This window comes from Heloderma suspectum, chromosome 7, assembly GCF_057233095.1.
Source record: "Heloderma suspectum isolate Gila_16-S chromosome 7, 16-S_ref, whole genome shotgun sequence".
NCBI classification, from domain to species: domain Eukaryota; kingdom Metazoa; phylum Chordata; class Lepidosauria; order Squamata; family Helodermatidae; genus Heloderma; species Heloderma suspectum.
In genome coordinates, this window is record NC_139464.1 from 103,532,075 (window position 1) to 103,549,933 (window position 17,859).

At 41.3% G+C, this 17,859-nt stretch overlaps 1 protein-coding gene across 1 annotated transcript in view; it reads left to right on the plus strand.

The window, feature by feature from the left end:
• The window catches only part of LAMB1 (laminin subunit beta 1), a 97,231-nt gene that overhangs the window by 53,592 nt on the left and 25,780 nt on the right, over window positions 1-17,859 (plus strand). Inside the window, exon 24 of the mRNA XM_084811029.1 lies at window positions 15,339-15,708. Within this exon, the coding sequence (XP_084667155.1) occupies window positions 15,339-15,708 (370 nt within the window). The remainder of the gene's footprint in view (window positions 1-15,338; window positions 15,709-17,859) is intronic.

Sequence of the window (17,859 nt, forward strand, 5' to 3'; positions counted from 1 at the left end):
CGTATCCAACAGGATTTACTATCTGGATAGACAGCTTTGAGAGAACAGAAGGGAAGTTAAGGTACTTAGAAGACGGTCTTCCACCAGACCTTTTTACTATATTCCCTGACTGGTGGGCCCCAATACTTGCATCATTATTTTTCTTAATTAACATTACAGGAATTTCATCTCCCAGTTGGTCATCTGCTATTGTGGTTCCAATTTATAAAGAGGGGCCTAGGAATGACCCAGCAAATCATAGTTGCAGGGAAGATTTATGCTGGATCTCTCCTAGAAAACCTGGAGGATTGGGTGGAGGATCATGCTTTGCGTGTCCCAGAACAGGCTGGCTTTCATCCAAGTCAGTCAACTCTAGATAATTGCTTTATGCTGAAATACATTATTGATAAATATCTGGCTGGAATCATAAAATATGTCTATGTAGCTTTTATTGATTTGAAAGCTGCTTTTGGTTCTATTTCTTGGGAATGTCTTTGGAGCAAATTACAATCCATGGACTTTGACCCACAGCTTTTAAAATGTATAATGATGTCATATTCTAGGACATCCTTGCAAGTTAGAAGTGATGGAAGACATTTTGGCCTTGTAGGCCCCTTCCAACCCTACCATTCTATGATTCTATGATTTATCTGTCTCTGTACCAGTCACAAAAGGAGTAAGATAAGGGTGCTTACTTGCCCCACTTCTTTTCAGTTCATTTATAGATGACGTAGTAGAGTTCTGAAGAGTTGACTGCTATTTTCCAGTTAAAGTGGGAAATCGGAAATATTCAATCCTCCTTTATGCAGATGACGTAATCCTGATTTCTTGCACCCAGTTGGGTTTATGTAAACTGTTGAACCAGTTCAGTTTATATTGTAGGAATTAGGATCTTTCTATCAATTACCAAAAAACAAAAACTATGATATTTGGTAAATTCAAGCAAATTCTTAATTGCTCAAATTTATTCCCATCAAGTGGCCAAGTGTTCTCTTTTAAGTACATTGATGTAGTCTTCCAGTGGATAGGTGCATGGTCTTTGCAGGTTCAGTCAAGCCCCCTGCTAGATGGTAGAACATTAAATGGATTATTATGGTTTTATTGTACAAAAGGGGGCAATCTGGTTCAGCACACCCAGAACTGTATAAGAATAGGGTTCTGCCAAAATTGCTATATAGCACTCCACTCTGGGCTATGACCAATTTAGATTCATTAGAAAGAGCTCAAAATAAATTTTTGTGTAGATTTCTGGCAGTTCCCATTTCTACAAAACTAGAATTGGGTCATGCAGAACTGGGTGTAATGACTATCAAACCTGAAGCTCTTAGATTAGCCCTGCTTTTTTGGTTAAAAATCATCTTTGGTTAAAAATCATCAGGTATCAGAATTTATTCTGATGATTTTGGAAGTGATGGGTCCAACCTCATGGAAGAAAAAAATGCATCTGGTTGTCATGAGTTTGGGATTTTCTACCTCTTTTCTTTTAATCCAAGGATATTAGCTAAAGTAATATTGCTCCAAAGGCTTAGGGTCACTGACATGCAATCTCGGGTGGCTGGGATTAAGGTTTGTGAATCTAACAACTGCTGTGCCTCCTTTATTCCTTCATACGTATCTCTCCCAAAACACTTGGTTGATCTACCAAATATTAAAATGAGGGTAGCCTTTACTTGGGCGAGATTAAATGTTCTTCCTTTGGCATATTGGGTGGGTTGGCACAAGAGGGTTCCTAAGAAGGACAGAGTATATGGTTGGAATTTTGTATCAGTCGAGGATATTATTCATGTACTTCTAGAATGCTCTATCTGTAATGATCTTAGAACCAAATATATTCATCCATTGTTAAAATCATTGAAGGAAAGGTCATCTCTTGTAAAGGTCTGCTTTCTGTCGTCTAATGGTGACAAATATGTATCTTATCAGAACATCTACATTTCTTGTAAATGTTTTACAGATGCACATTACAAAGTTTAAAGGCTGCAAGGAAAATTATTCAATTTTTTAGGGTCTATTAGTAGAGTTTTAAATTGTATAATTATCTTTTTTTCTCCTGTAACTGTGTATAATGGCAATTTGCCAAGATACAATAAACTCTTTGTTGTACTTGCATACATGCTAACAACATTTTTTAAGATACATCCCCAAACATACCAGGGATATTGCTTTATTTGGCACTAGTACCTGGCAAATAGGGATAGTTTGGAATATATAGAATGGGAGTTTCCTTCTGATAGCATTTTCCATCATGGAACTGGTGGTTGATATAATCCAGACCATATTGGTTGGTTGATACAATCCAGATACACAGAATCCATCAGCATATGCTGGCAATAGCAAGTATTTTGCTGTTAGTTGGTACTTCTGGGTGTTAATTTCTGTCTTCTGGTTACTGAACTTACAAAAACTAAGAGGGATTCCTAATGATGATTCAGAAGATTTTTTTAAAGTATTATTTTAATCAGACAAGCAGAGTACCAACTACGTACTCAGCTGCATATGCTGCTCAGTGTGGGGCCTAGAGAGTGGGATGCATTTTGGCTGCCTAAAGAACTTAGCTTTGAAAAATAACAACAACAACAAAATGCATGGGGTTCTTTAGCCTTCATTATAGCATAGAAAGATTGTTGTGTCCCCTAAAGGCCTCAGAAAGCAAAATAATTCTTGGGCAGTGATTAGAGGGTGCCTCTGTGTCCTATACAACTTCCTACATGATTTCAGTATGTTGATCATGGTAAGCTCTATTCAGGCATTCCTGATATGTGTTCATTAAACCCCTCCATCGTGGCTCTCGTTACCCTCTACACGTGGAGGGTGACTTTATGAAGAGGAGAGCCTCCAATATCCCATTGGGGGCTCTCCACGTGATCTAGAACACTGATTATGCCCACAACAGGAATGTCTGAATAGGACTACTAGTCCACTAGATGTAGACCTTGACTATAAACTAATTCCACCCCAAATATCCTTTCCTTATTTGAACATGTCTATCTGTGCAAAGGCCAAAAATAAAAATCTAGAGCTTTCTTTCAGGGGAAAGACTGTTTTCCTGATGCTATGTTTCATATCTATATCTATATCTATATCTGTATCAGTTCTACTGATATTTCCATATGTTTTAACTATATGTTTTAACGTAATATGTTAAATTTACATGTTTTAACTTAAGGCACCAAATGTTGATAATGAACTGACGTCACTAGTGCAGCTATCATTTCTGCATTAACATTTCAATAAATTTCAAGGAGGCTAAACGCTATATTATTTGTAACAGTGATCTTGGAGATGTTGAAAGCTGTGTAGTTTTTCAGGAAAAAGGCATGAGAGGCAGAATTGAAGTGAGCAAGAAAAGACAGGACCATTTGTGTGAGAGACTTGTGGAAGTTCCCAAGGTGGACTGAAAGCAAGCAGTGGTATCTATACCAACAAAAATTACATACAAAGCTATTCAGGGAAAAAGGAGGCGATGAATGTATCTGTCCATACTCCTGCCCATATTCTGAGTTACTTGTTTTTATGTTCTATAATTTGTTGAATTATAAACTGGAACGTTTTTTATGGACACATCGTTATTGTGTCTAGCACTTGAAAAAAATGGAAGCATTAGTTCAACACTTTGCAAATGTAATTTCCAGTTTCCAGGCATTTCTGCCCATATAAATGCCTTTCTTATATCAACCATGTGAAGACATCTAATCCAAAGGTATACTGCTCTTCTAGTCTCAGAGCACCTTAAGTTTCTTCAATCCTTTTGGATAAGCTTTGTAGCACTATTGAATAATTTATTTGCTCCACTGGTGTTTCTTTAGTAATGGATTTCTGAAAAAGTAAACAATGAGCCCTTATGAATGTGGGAACAAATTCACAAGCTTTTTTTAGGTTTTTATTTTTGGGGGTGCTCCTGTACAAGAGCGGCAGACCGCCTGTACGCTATTTAGCCAACCTTCCCCTTATTCTCCTCTTGTCAATGTTTACCACTTCAGCACTTCCATTATAGTAAAGAAAGAAGGCGCTCACAAACTTTTTAATTTTCCTGCCATAAAATTTGCACAAATCTCCCCGTTCTATTGCTTTGCTATGAGATTTGCGCAACTCTGCCCTCGATTCTACTACTCTTCTTTTGTTGTTGTTGTTGTTCAGTCGTGTCCAACTCTTCGTGACCCCATGGACTGTAGCACGCCAGGCCTTCCTGTCCTGCGCTCTCTCCCGGAGCGTGCTCAAGTCCATATTCATTGCAACTCTTCTTTTATATTTCCACAAATTTCCCCTCTGTTCTTCTGCTCTGCTATGAGATTTGCACAAATTGCTCTGCCATGAATTTTGCATAATTTCCACATAATGTCAATGTCCTGATCTATTTCATCCTCCATTTTTGGCTCCATGCCACCCTCCCTTCATGCTTGTCACTTCCCTCCACTGTTAGTTGTCAGATATTCATGTGGGTTACAGAGCAATATTGGGGATTGGCAAACGTACACAATTTGAAAGCTGGGCAGTAATTTGCAAGAATTCACTGAACCGCAGTAACCCCAGCAGTAATTGCTCTGAAAAGGAGCCGTGATTTGGGGGGGGGACACCTATAACTCCCACTTGCCCATGTCATCGTCTCACTATTATGCCTTGAACTGACACTTGTAAGTTTCCTCCTGACATTCGAGATTTTCCCGAAATAGATGGAGCGATTGCAGCATCCACGCCAGCAGTAATAATTACCCCTCCTGCCGCAATTGTTCTGTCCCATTCAGCAGCAGCAATCGGAGTTCACAGAACTGTCAAATGTTGGAAGACACCGACAAGTGTCAGTTCAAGGCATAACAGTGAGAGGATGACATTGACAAGTGGGAGTTATTGTCCCTGCCCCTTCAGTGTTCCTTTTTGGAGCAATTACTTAACTTGCAGTAGAATGGAGGGGAAATTTGCACAAATCTCATGGCAGAGAAAATAAGAAATAAAAACATTTGCAAGCACCTTCATACTTCAGTGTAAGGGAAGTGCCAAAGTGAAGGTCATTGACAAGAGGGGGATAAGGGAAAGGTTGCCTAAATAGTGGACAGGCAGTCTTTCACTCTTGCACAACAGCCCCCCCCATTTTTTTTAAAGCGTACAAATGTGTTCCCATGTTCATAAGAGCTCAGAAAATTATTTCCTTTTTTCAGTCTGATGTGGGGTGTGGGGGGGGGTTTCCCTCATCAGACAGCAACTGCACCAGACTAGTTGCAGGAAGGGTGCTGAAGGGAATTAGGAAATGACAATTTCTGTCACAGAGCCCCCAAGGATACCTGCTAGGGACAGAGGAAGAAAGACACCATGGCAAGCTGTGGAGCAGGTAATCGTCTGTTGGGAATAATGGACAAACCTCCCACCCACCATGGCTTCATAGAATAGTAGGGTTGGAAGGGGCCTACAAGGCCATTGAGTCCAACCCCCTGCTCAGTGCAGGAATCCAGGTCAGAGCATCCCTGACAGATGGCTGCCCAGGCTCGTCTTGAACGCCTCCAGTGTGGGAGAGCCCGCCACCTCCCTAGGTCACTGGTTCCATTGTCGTAGTGCTCTAACAGTCAGGAAGTTTTTCCTGATGTTCAGCCGGAACCTGGCTTCCTGTAACTTGAGCCCATGATTCCGTGTCCTGCACTCTGGGATGATCGAGAAGAGACCCTGGCCTTCCTGCCTGTGACAGCCTTTCAAGGACTTGAAGAGCGCTCTCATGAGGAGCTTCCTCTTGGAGTGGCTTAGTGTGTTGTGCAAACAAGCCCACCGAGTCAGACCGTTGGTCCACCTAGCCCGGTACTGTCAACACCGACCTGGTTTGCATGATGGAACTACCCACATTTTCTTAACCATGGGTTGTTTGGAAGTGAGCACACTGGCTCCCACCCACTCACCTGCTTCTGGTGTACTAAATAAGTTCCTGGGTTGTGCACTGTGACACCTGAAACCAGAATTCTGGATTATTGATGGAGAAACATCCCAGAGTTTTAACCCATGGTTTGTTGTTGCATTAAAACTCTGGGTGAAAATCCATTACAATCAAGAGTTCCTTTAAAAAAAAAAAAATTCTGACAATTGCTGGAAAATTCAAATCTAGTCTCAGTTATTATTTATAGGATTTCAAACCAAATTGTTCTTCGGTGTGTGTATGGAGGGAGAGTTACTTTTATCTGGGTATTTAGAAACTGCATATAAAAAAATGGGCAAGAGTTACATTCAAAGGTACAAATAAGTTCCTTTTTTGGCGTCAGGCAAAGAAGGGATTAGCAGATACTTATTACACACAGAAAAGTTGTGCCGATTGGATAGCCCTGGAATCAGATCAGAATTCTACATCTTCAAGAAGAACTGACTTTATTATAAGAGTCCAAATCCCAGTGAACCCCCCTCCCCCCAATTTACTCCTCCTTCCTGGAAGAGTATGCCTAAGACAATAATATAGGTGATTCAAGGATTTAACATTACAACTGGGCATATTGCCAGGAACTTCGAGTATTATTTTTAAATACAATAAGTGCACACGTGCTTATTTTAACTTAAGAAGACTGCCACTATTTGCCATGTATTTGCTGTTCAATTAAAAACCTCAAGAACAGATGGAAAAACGTTTTGTGGTTATTGTTTTCCAACATTAATAGTTACTGCAGTTAGAACATCTAAAATTATCGGAACTTCCAGAATTTTTAAAAAGGTGTATGTAGGTGCATGTTTACTTCTACAAAACAAATATAAAAGCCCTGCAAGCATGTACAAAAGCCTAAAGCTTCCTGTGATCTGACATGTCTTGTAGTAGAAAATATAATTCAAGCTGACATAGGGGTGGTTAACAGGTAATGTTTCTGATCCTCCAAACCATGGTTACAGGCTCAGGAGTGCGCTCACCTACTTTCTCCTCTCTCCCTCCTCACAATCATGCAGGCAGAAAAAACGGGTTACTTTAGGTTTCCAAGCCTGGTTGAGAAGGCAAGCACAAACCACAGCTTGCTAGTTCAGTAACAGCAAGCTATAGTTTGCCTGAAATATGGAGTAACTAATTGACACAAGGAGGGAGGAAGCACTTGAGGGGAAGGCTCATTTACTGTTACGTTTCATCGGTTCAGACCCATGTCCAAGCCGGAGTACTCTGCATACGAAGTACCCCTGCCACATCTGTCCAAACTTTCTAAAAGCTTTAGTTTTTTTTTACAAAAGCAAATTCACAACCCTCTATGGGTAGCTTTTTCTATCATTGAACTGTTCTTATAGTTGTCTATTCATGTTTTTCTATTCAACTTCACACTGAGCCCATTTGAACGTAACATAATTAGCTCTTAGGTTAACTGTAGATTGTTTAACCCACAAATAACTCATGGTATGTCATGAAACAATCTCTGATGCAAAGTGGCAGTGGCATGGGCCAGGCATACAGTCTGGCAGATTGTGGGTTAATTAACCCATAATTTGCCACCCTTATGTGCAAACCAGTAGAAAGACTTTAAGTGAGTGTTAACTTCCTCTGTCTTCTTTGAGACACAGAGGGAGCAATACTATGCCGCTAATGAGCACCTAGACAGCCACAGGATATCTAGTTTTCAGGAACCAACCTTGGAGCCTGTGCTCTGAGGTCGGTTCCCGGAGAACCGACCTTCCCTCCCTTCCGTGCTGCAGTGCAGGCAGCATGGAACAGCTCTGTGCTCCACGCTTTCAAGAGGAGTGCGGAACAGCCAAAATGGGGCATTCCGGGGGGTGTTCTGGGGCAGGGAGGGTGGAAATGCCGGTACGACACATCCTGTGTGTCATCCAGCAGCCTCCGCCCCCGCTCCGCCCTCCCGTGGCTAGACAGCTGAAATCGGCTGTCTAGCCACAAATGCAGGGCAGGAGAAGCGTGGAGGGAACAATCCCCTCCGTACTTCTCCTGTCCTGCATTGGATAGGTGGTTGCCTCTGAGTTTGGAAGTGGCCGCCTATCTGCATAGGATTGCTCCCTTAGGGTGTAATCCTATGCCTGTTTAGACAGAAAAAAGTCCTACAACTCCCAGCCATGCCCCAGCCGGGAGTTGTAGGACATTTTTCAGTCTATACAAGCATAGGATTAACCATACAAGCTTTTCATGGTTTATCATAGGAAAAGGCTACTGCTCCTATCAAATAAAGTAATTATTTTAAAGAGGTCTAAAACAGCAGCAGTAGCCATTGAAAAGGTTAAATATTTAAGAATAAATGTTTTCTCTGTAATACATTTTCTCATCTTTCCATATAAATTACAAGAAATAGCTTGGGAAAGATTTTCATTTTTTTAACTTAATGTTTTATTTATTGCTTGGAAAGATATTGCTTCTGACTTCTAAAGCATTCAACAGCAATTCATTCTGAGTTTTCCTTCAACTCCCCCTTTTAATAATTTTTTTCCAGCATAAGGAAGACTCTGATACGGAAATATTTGTCATTTGCTCCCACTGCTTCTTTCATGTAGTCTCTCCTAATCTAAAAATCATTGCTTGTGGGTTAGTCTGAGATAAGAGACCAGATCCAGACATACTTGAGCACGGGTTTTTTTTTATAAGCAATGTTAGTATTGATTCTTCTTGTTTTACCTATCGTTAAGTTACTGGCCCAATTATCAACAGCAATTTGTCTCTCTCCTCCCATACAAAAGTGGATAATGAAAACCACATAAACTTGGCTATGACATATGTATTCATGTGTGAGTACACTTCCATTGTGTCTAAAATATAATTACTTCATATATCCTTATGAATGGCTTATGGCACACATTTTACTTTATTATTAAGAAGGGCTTAGGCTGTACTGGTCCCCACACTGGGTCCCTTGTATGACGAGGTAGGGCTGTACAGCTGGCATGATTGCCTTCCTAGGATTAGTGGAAGTGTCTCCTTAGAGCAGACATATTCGTTTCTCTAGGGTAATGTAGTGAAATCTGTATTGCTTTAAAAAAAATCTAAAATCTGTGCCAAAGTAACACAAATTCTGTGACCTGCATAAATAATGTAAGCAAATTTGAATGTGTTTGCATAACTCATTCTGAAGAATATGTTATGCAGAATTATTCTGCAGTTTCCTGTAAATATCCTGGAGGAAGTGGAAATAGGTTTGAGAGATGCCTTTCCCATTTCCAAAACTCTGTGACTCCACCCCCTATCCCCACTATATAGTTATACAATACTAAGCTTTTTTTTGGCAGTTTTCTAAAACTATATAGCCTGGAGGGGGAGGGGGAGATGTCCTTTGTCCCTTCCCCACTCCTGAAATGTGCCTCCCCAAAACACCTTAAACACATACAAGGTTCCTGTTCAAAGCTATCTGGAGTCATCCCTTTCTTTGACAACAGGTATACACTGTAACATTTTGTTGCAGGTCCACTTGTAGTTAAAACAAAGCATGGAAAGCAGGAAGGCATTTGAGAGAAAGGAGAAGTTCATAACACTTTCCTGATCTCCAAACTGTGGTTCAGAGATCAGGAAAGTTTCAAAGTGCAAAGTCAAATACGTGCCATGCTTTCTCTTAACTTCAATTAATGTTTTTGTATTTTTCACTTTTAAAAAACCCACCAAAACTTCATTGCATTTCTTATATAGCATTGGATCCAGACTTAATGATGCTTAGAGTGGAATAATTGAAATCAATGGGATCAGTTAGTCATGACTAAGTCACATTGATTATAATGGATGTACTCTTAAGTATGACTAAGTGTGGACCTAACCTGTAGTTTTGAGTATTAGCCTCTATTACCTACCCACACTCCCAAGTTACTACTTAAATCATTTCTAGCAACTGAATACGTATTGCAAATACTTTAATATTCCAGAAGTTCTTGCAATGTGCTTTAGTCCTCCCACGGGAAGGTGATTGAGGATTTTACCTAAGCCTGCTAATCTACAAAATGTGTCTGTGCTACATGGGTTGCCATTTGGACAATTGGCACTTTGGCAGGTAAAATAAAGGTTTTCAGTATCTTCTACAGAAGGGTTAGGCAACCTGGTATACCATCCAAATGCTTTGGATTACAACTGCCATAATCCGTTGGCATCCTGGCTGGGGAGTATGGGAGTTGCAGTCCAAAAATATCTGGAGGGAAGCAGGTTGCCTACCCCTGTTTCTAGAGAGAGTACAAAATTCATTATGTTTTATGGAAGCCTGGTATTCTGGGGATCCCTTAAAAAAGAGGTAATCTGACAACCCAATGTTACATTCGTTAAAATGTCATTGTGGAATGTTTGGGATTTTGCTTCTTTAAGCTTGATTGTAGTATTGTCTTCTCCAGGAGTCTAGATGTGCTATACAGGGATTTGCACTGAATACGTTTTTTACATTCCTGTATTCCTCATGTGTGTTGTAATAACCTAGTATGAGATGATCCAGCACCAGTTATTCACAATACAAGGAAGCAAGTATGGAAATTCTCCAAGTATGTGCTCTACAGGTTTTGACTGCCTACATGAAAACAGTCTGTCAAGGTGTATGGGATAACTTTCCAGTGTTGATTCAGAGGTGAAAAATAAAAGGAGGGAAAAATCAGGCTGCTGCACAAATGTAGCATACGGAAATGTTGCATTGTCGAGTATTGCTGTTCAGCATTACAGTTTAGGGATGGATGGATATGACAATCTGGTTTTTGTAGAGATTGTCAGATTTTCAGGGTTTAGCTCACTTCATCCCATTTCCACATGAGCTTGCGAGGTTTTTTTTTAAAGTCCGTATGGAAATTCATGTTTTTTTGTGTGCATTTTCCAACATAGGCATTTTCCCATGCACTTTTCACTGATGTACTAATTTTGTGCACACTTCTCAGATAACACATTTTGTGTGCACTTTTCACTAATGTTCACATTTTTATGCACATTTTTTCTCCCAAAGAGCTGCTTCACCGAGCTCTGCCTTGGCTCTCAGATTGGCTCAGGAGGTTCTCAGCCATCCCTATTCCAGCCTTCCCCACCTCCCCACCCCATTTTCCCCACAACAGTCAGCCAGCATTCGGTGCAGTGGTTTCAGTCGAAACCAGTGGTTCAGAACCAGCAAAGCACCTTGGATAGCTCCTTTAGAGTTCTGACTGAAACCTGGAGCAGATTCACTGCCCCACTGACATTGGAGTCACCAGCCTCCACTGATTCTGTGACCATGGAGCACACTCAGTCATTGTTGGGCTATTTTTGGTTTTCTGGTCCCCATTCCGCCCCATCCTGTTTTTTTCCCTAAATATTTTTTGTACTTCTGCAAACCATGGGGTTTCCCCTAGTGTGATACTGCCCTCTTATGTGTAGGTGATGCTGTTTGGGCTACATAAGTGATGGCGCTCACAGCCTGAACATCAGAAATAAAGGGAATGATAGGACTATATTTGATTCAGTGCTAGTCAGGATATGTTTATATGACACAATTTTACAAGGAAATGTTACCATTGGACTCCATATGGGCCCTAGAGCATAGACACTGCTCTACAACAGGCCGATTGGCTATCCTGGAAGGTTTATCTTAAGGTTAAGTTTATAGATCAATTTATAGAAGATTTTAATTCTTCTGTAGTTTTTCATATACGTGGTGAATTTTATACACAAACATAGGAAATGTAACCTTAGCTTTCAGTAGCTGATTTTTACAGGGTTCTACATTGATTTCCCCCTGTGATGTTGTTTTTTGCTCCTTTATGGTCCAAAAACTATTTTTTGTACTTCTGCAAACCTCGGGTCCCTTAAGCATTCTGACACCTCCCTCTTGTTTCTCAGTATTCCTGTGTTGGCTACAATCCTGTCAGCACTCACCACCTGAATTTCCTGTTAGAAGGAATGATAATTCAGCCATACTGCTTAAGTGATTTTTAAATAATTATCTGAATTATCCACTTGAAATATTTTAGAATTTCAGGCTTAAATCCAGCATCACATTAGCGGATGTCCATAAGTTCAAAGGACTTTATTCTCTTTCCTACAGCCCTCTACACCAGGGGCATCCCAACACGGTGCCCGTGGGCCCCTCCAACGGCACCCACAAAGCACTTCACTCCCTGCCCCCTTCAAAACAACTTTTTAAAATAAAAAATGGGAAGACATCAGGGTGTCAGGTTTTCCTTCCTGTTCTAACCTGCCACTGATCAGCTGTTCAGTGGGCAAGAAGAGAAAGCATGGCAAAGGAGTAGAGGGAAGAGAAAGAGCAAGGCTAGAGGCTAGGAAGGGAGAGAAGGAAGAAGGCTAGGGACAGGGAAGGCAGACAAACAGTGAGGAAAGGGATTGAGGGAGAAAAATAGTGAGGCCAGAGACTAGGAGTGGAGAGAGAGAGAGAGAGAGAGAGAGCAGAGGAAAGGTCTGTGTGGATGGAAGAAGACTGGGTGGCCAGGAAGCAATGGTTTTCATTTCCCCTTCCCTCCCAGCCTCTAGCCTCACTATTTCTCCCTTCACACATACACACCTTTTGACTAGCCAGGCCCCCATGGCAACTGCCTTTATGTGCCTAGCCACGTCATCCGTGGGAACCGTTTTGTGGGGTGCCCACAGCACTTTCTCAAATTCTCAAATGTGCCCATGGGTCCAAAAAGTTTGGGGACCCCTGCTTTACACTGCCCAAAAACCTGCTCCAGAGGGTTTCCCAGTCCTCTGGAGCAGGTTTTGATGGCGCGCAGAGGGGAGGGGAAAATTGCCCACCTCCTGGTTCCGCTGATGGAAGTAGTTACATCAACATAATGACAGTGCTGCATTGCACCTGCAGTGTTGGATATTTGATGACTGTAAGAGGCAAAAGCATTTCCCAAGACATTGCTTGAATCAAGAAATGCACATGATAGGTAATTAAAATGCCATGTCCTGAACTGAGTCCTGAAATTTCATGTCCTGCCTAATATGTCATGTAGATTAATATCTTCAATTATATATCATCCCTGTTACTACAGTAATTTGGATTCCTTATATACTGTAAATCGGTGACAATGCAATTATGTGTTGTGCTTACTATGATATTTCTGGAGCTGCCTCTGAATCATAGGCATTTGAGGAAAAATCCTAATGCCTTAAACAAAAGATAAATAGAAAAACCCATTAATTTAACTGGGATCTGGATTGCGTGCTCATTCCAAAAACAAAAATGGTAACTTGATATGCTAAGACGTACTGACTATGTAATTTGATATAATCTTGGGATCTGCAAGAGAAGGCAACCATATACTGGTGGCTTTTGTTTTTGTTACACCCACATGAGGAATTTGAATAATTAACTATTATCCTGAGTGTCTTATTCCAAGAAACTAATAGTTAGTGGTGGAAAGGGTTAAGTGGCTCCTTTCCCCCTCAACCTTCAAAGAAGAATGAATTGCCTGAGGGGGTTTAGGTTCCCTAGCAAGGCATTCACTGTGGGAATGTTGAAGTTGCTTTGATGAAAATAAAACCCCTTGTGTTGGCATCTAATGCTGAGAACAAAAAGGCCATTTTGTTAAATTGCACCAACATAAGTTGAACAGCAGGACAACACTTAAAAAAATTCTTCTGTGTATTGAATGAATTCTCTACAAGAGTGCTGCTTTTGTTTATGGTAATGTATTTTTTTTAATGGCCTTTTAGCAATCTGGCAAAGAAATGTGAATATATTTAAATAACTGCACATACAAAAGTAGTGAGGCCTCCTAGTGTTGTCTTTCCCTATGTATTTTCTTTCCCTTCTCACTTGTGGAAAGCTGGAATATTTTTGGAAGAAACCTCAACAACAGACTGTAGTTCTAATCTTGATAATGCTTTGTAGGACTCCTGATGGATTCATGGATCATTTGTGTGTGTTAAATTTATGTGGCCTTCTTGAAAGATATGACATATTTCTACAAACTTTAATCTGCTTTGATCTATTTTGGATTACATTTCACCACCACTGTACCTACAGCTGTGGCAGAAAGGACTTCCCCATTTGTCTCAGTCCTTATTTAAACAAAGCTTTTCAACACTGGCAGCTTCCAGTTTTCTTGTACTACTGGCTATTTGAGGTAGATTAATATAAAAGCACTAATGCCTGTTTCTGTTACAAAAATTCACACACACACTCACACAATTCATACACATGCACACACACATTCACACATCACTCACATTCATCCTAGCAGCAACAGCTTTTGGTCTTGCAAGTAACAGCATCTATTCCATGTCACAGCAACAAGGTGTTCAAGCCCCCTCCCCTCCCCTCCCCAGCCACTCAAAGCCCATTATAAAGAAGAAGAAGAAGAAATGCTCTAGAAAAGGGCTCTGTGGTTCCTGCCATATAGCCCTGATTCATAGAGCATCCCCAGAACATTCTAGGAAGATGGCGGGAACCTTCAAGCACTGCTTCCTAAGATGCTGTAGGAACACTCTAAGACCAAGGGCTCTATGACAGGAACCATACAGCCTGCTCCTCAAGCATTTTTTAATTCCATCTCCTTTCCCAGCTTTTTTTTTTTTTTGGCAGCGGTGGAAGCTGGGGGGCTGCAGCACAAAGTTTGGAGTGTAGGTTAAATGCCTTTCATGATTCCCCCCATCCCCAAAGATCACTGAATTTAACTAGTACTGTAATATTGTGGATTCTGACCCACAGTGAGGAAGAGTGAGAGGAACAGGTGAATGTTTCTTTGTACCAGTTTGTATTTCCTGGTTGCTAGTGCATTTCTGTGCCAATTTAAAGTGGTTTGGGGCCTTAGTTACTTGCCTTCCTCACCCATATCAACTGACCTAGACTTTGCGATTTGCATCTGTTGCACCCTGCTGATATCAACAACCAGGGCATTTTCAGCAGTGGCTCCATATTTGTGGATTGCTGTGCCAATTGGGGTATGTCAGGTCCCTTCCCTGCAGGGCTTTGAAAGAGCCCTAAGGACTTGTTTGTTTTCCACTGCTTTCCCAAGGTTTTATTGGGTTGCTGCGTCTATGAAATAGTTTTAGCTGTAATTATGTATTGGATTTTAGTGTATTTACTGGGGCGATATTGTTAGTGTTATTGATGCTTTTATTTATTATTAATTTTTAGTTTTATGGTTTCTAATTTTTTTTTTTTTGTTATGTTGGAAGCTTCCTTGGGTTTTTTTACCCTAAAAGACAGCCTACAAATGTTTTTAAAAACCCACCACCACACAATAAATAAATCTCACCCTTCCTTGAAAGAATTCAGGGCAGCACACATTGGCTAATCCAATTTTTGAAATCTTTGCAGCAACCTTTTATGGTACAGACTCCCCTCTCCAAGTTCATGCAGTTGCTTCTACATCATGTGCCATGCATGTTAATAAGGGGGAATCCAAGATTAGAGAAAACCTGAGTGGTCATTTATTGGCAGAATTGCCACTTTGTTGTCCAATGATAAAGCAGATAGCCTATTTGGTGGTGATGTGTGTTTCTTCCTCCTGGTTTGTGACGTTTTCATTCCTGTCCCTTTCAGCTTGTGACTGTGATCAGCGTGGCATTCAGACCTCCCAGTGCAACCGCACAACTGGCCAGTGCATCTGTAATGAGGGAGTTGAGGGACCCCGTTGTGACAAGTGCACCCGAGGCTACTCTGGCACCTTCCCAGACTGTGCACCTTGTCACCAGTGTTTTGCTCTCTGGGATGTCATCATTAGTGAGCTGACCAACAGGACACAGAGATTCCTAGAAAGAGCAAAAGCACTGAAAATCACAGGGGTCAGTGGTCCTTACCAGCAGACTCTCAACTCTGTGGAGGCAAAACTGAATGAGATTAAGAGTATCATTGCTCAAAATCCTGCTGCTGAGCCTCTTAAGGACATTGGAAATCTCTTTGAGGAAGCAGAGTAAGTATGGCATAAAATAACCCTCCTTCCCATTTGCTCAGCCATGGGGAAGTGGGGATCTCATCCTACAGTGATTTTAATGAGGATTGTGAGCAGAAAAAGCAACGTGGAACTGTGCCAAACCGTGATTACGGAAACTGCGAAGGAAACCGAGAGGCTGCCTAGCAATGAGCAAGGAGAGACAGTTGTTGATTCCTTCTGTTCTTGTTTATATGAAGGAATGTGGGGTGAGAAATGATGTACTTAAAATGTTTAGCCTCTAGCAGATTAGCCCTTCCCATTCCTCCTTTCAGTCTAAGGAGGTTGAAATGCCAAGACTGATGTGGTCTGTTGATACCACCAGTTGTTTCTTCGGTATCCTTAATTGCCATTGAGCTGTCAGTCGAGAGACAAACCGGGTAACTGCTGTTGATAGATGACCAGATAAGCCTTTCAGGTTTTCAGTATAACCAAACAGCTTGTGTACTTTTCCAGCAGAAGCTGGTCTGTATAAGAAAAACAAAATACAAATATTTCACTACTTAACAGGTTTAGCACCAACCATGGGTAGGAATTAGTATTTCTCTTCTCTATCTCTTGGGTGTAGTTTATGTGCTTGATGGTCTTCGCATTATCACTTGCAAGAGTGCTCAGGGCTGCTGGTTCACAACTTAGCTGGGATCACAGGAAGGTGCCGGTCGTATGAATCAGTACTTCTGTGTGTACGTTATTGATGTGCTGCCACTGCAAACTGCAAAATCAACTGCCATAATTTGGCCAGTTGTAGCATCTGTGTATCTACTCTGCACGTTGTTGTAGTTGTTAAAAAATATCTCTAGGCCACCTTTCAGGGCAAATAGGAATGTCATGGAGTTATCCATTTATATATTTAGCACCTCTGCGTGTTCTCGGACAGTTTGCATGCTTCTTACATGCTCCCGCAAGCCGTTGCTTGGAAGCCACCAAACCTATGAGCCAGATGTTGTTCTCTAAGGACCAACAAGCAATGAATAATATATTTTAAATGCTTTGTTCTAATTTCTATTGTTTAAAAGCAAAATATATGAAGCTGTGTGGTTGAAACCCTATCTGATGTTTTATCATTGCATTGCATCTACAACCCCCCTGGCAAAGGCGAATATGACCCCCCTGGCAAAGGCGAAGTACAGGCTGAAGGGGCAGGATTGCAGCTTGAGATCGATAGGCATATGGTCAAGGAAAACCTAATTACTTTGAATGAGTTCAAATCTCCAGGGCCAGATGAACTGCATCCTAGAGTCATAAAGGAACTGGCAGAAGAACTCTCAGAACTGCTGCCTATTCTCTTTGAGAAATCATGGAGGATGGGGGAAGTGCCAGATGACTGGAGGAGGGCTAATGTTGTCCCTATCTTCAAAAAGGGTAAAAAGGAAGAACCTGGGAACTACAGACCAGTCAGTCTGACATCAATCCCTGGGAAAATTCTGAAGCAGATGATAAAGGAATCCATCTGGAAGCACCTTGACAACAATGCCGTGATTACTTGAAGCCAACACGGATTTGTCAAAAACAAGTCCTGCCAGACAAATCTGATCTCATTTTTTGATCAAGTCACCTCCCTTGTAGACCGTGGGAATGCTGTAGACATCATATACCTCGACTTCAGCAAAGCTTTCGACGAAGTGCCCCATGATATCCTGATGAGCAAACTAGCTCAAAGTGGGCTAGATGAAACAACGATCTGGTGGATCCACAGTTGGCTACAGAATCGGACTCAAAGAGCGCTTATCAGTGGGGTCTTCTCAAACTGGGGAGAGGTAACGAGTGGGGTACCGCAGGGCTCAGTCCTGGGCCCAGTGCTCTTCCACATTTTTATTAATGACTTGGAGGTGCAGGGAATGCTGATCACATTTGCAGATGACACAAAATTGGGCAGGATAGCTAATACTTTGGAAGACAGAAACAAAATTCAAAGTGATCTGGATAGACTGGAGCGCTGGGCAGAAAACAACAGAATGACATTTAATAGGGCTAAATGCCAAGTTCTGCACCTAGGAAAAAGAAACCAAATGCACAGTTACAAGATGGGGGATACGTGGCTCAACAACACTACAAGCGAGAAGGATCTTGGAATTGTTGTCGATTACAAGCTGAATATGAGCCAACAATGTGATGTGGCTGGAAAAAAGGCAA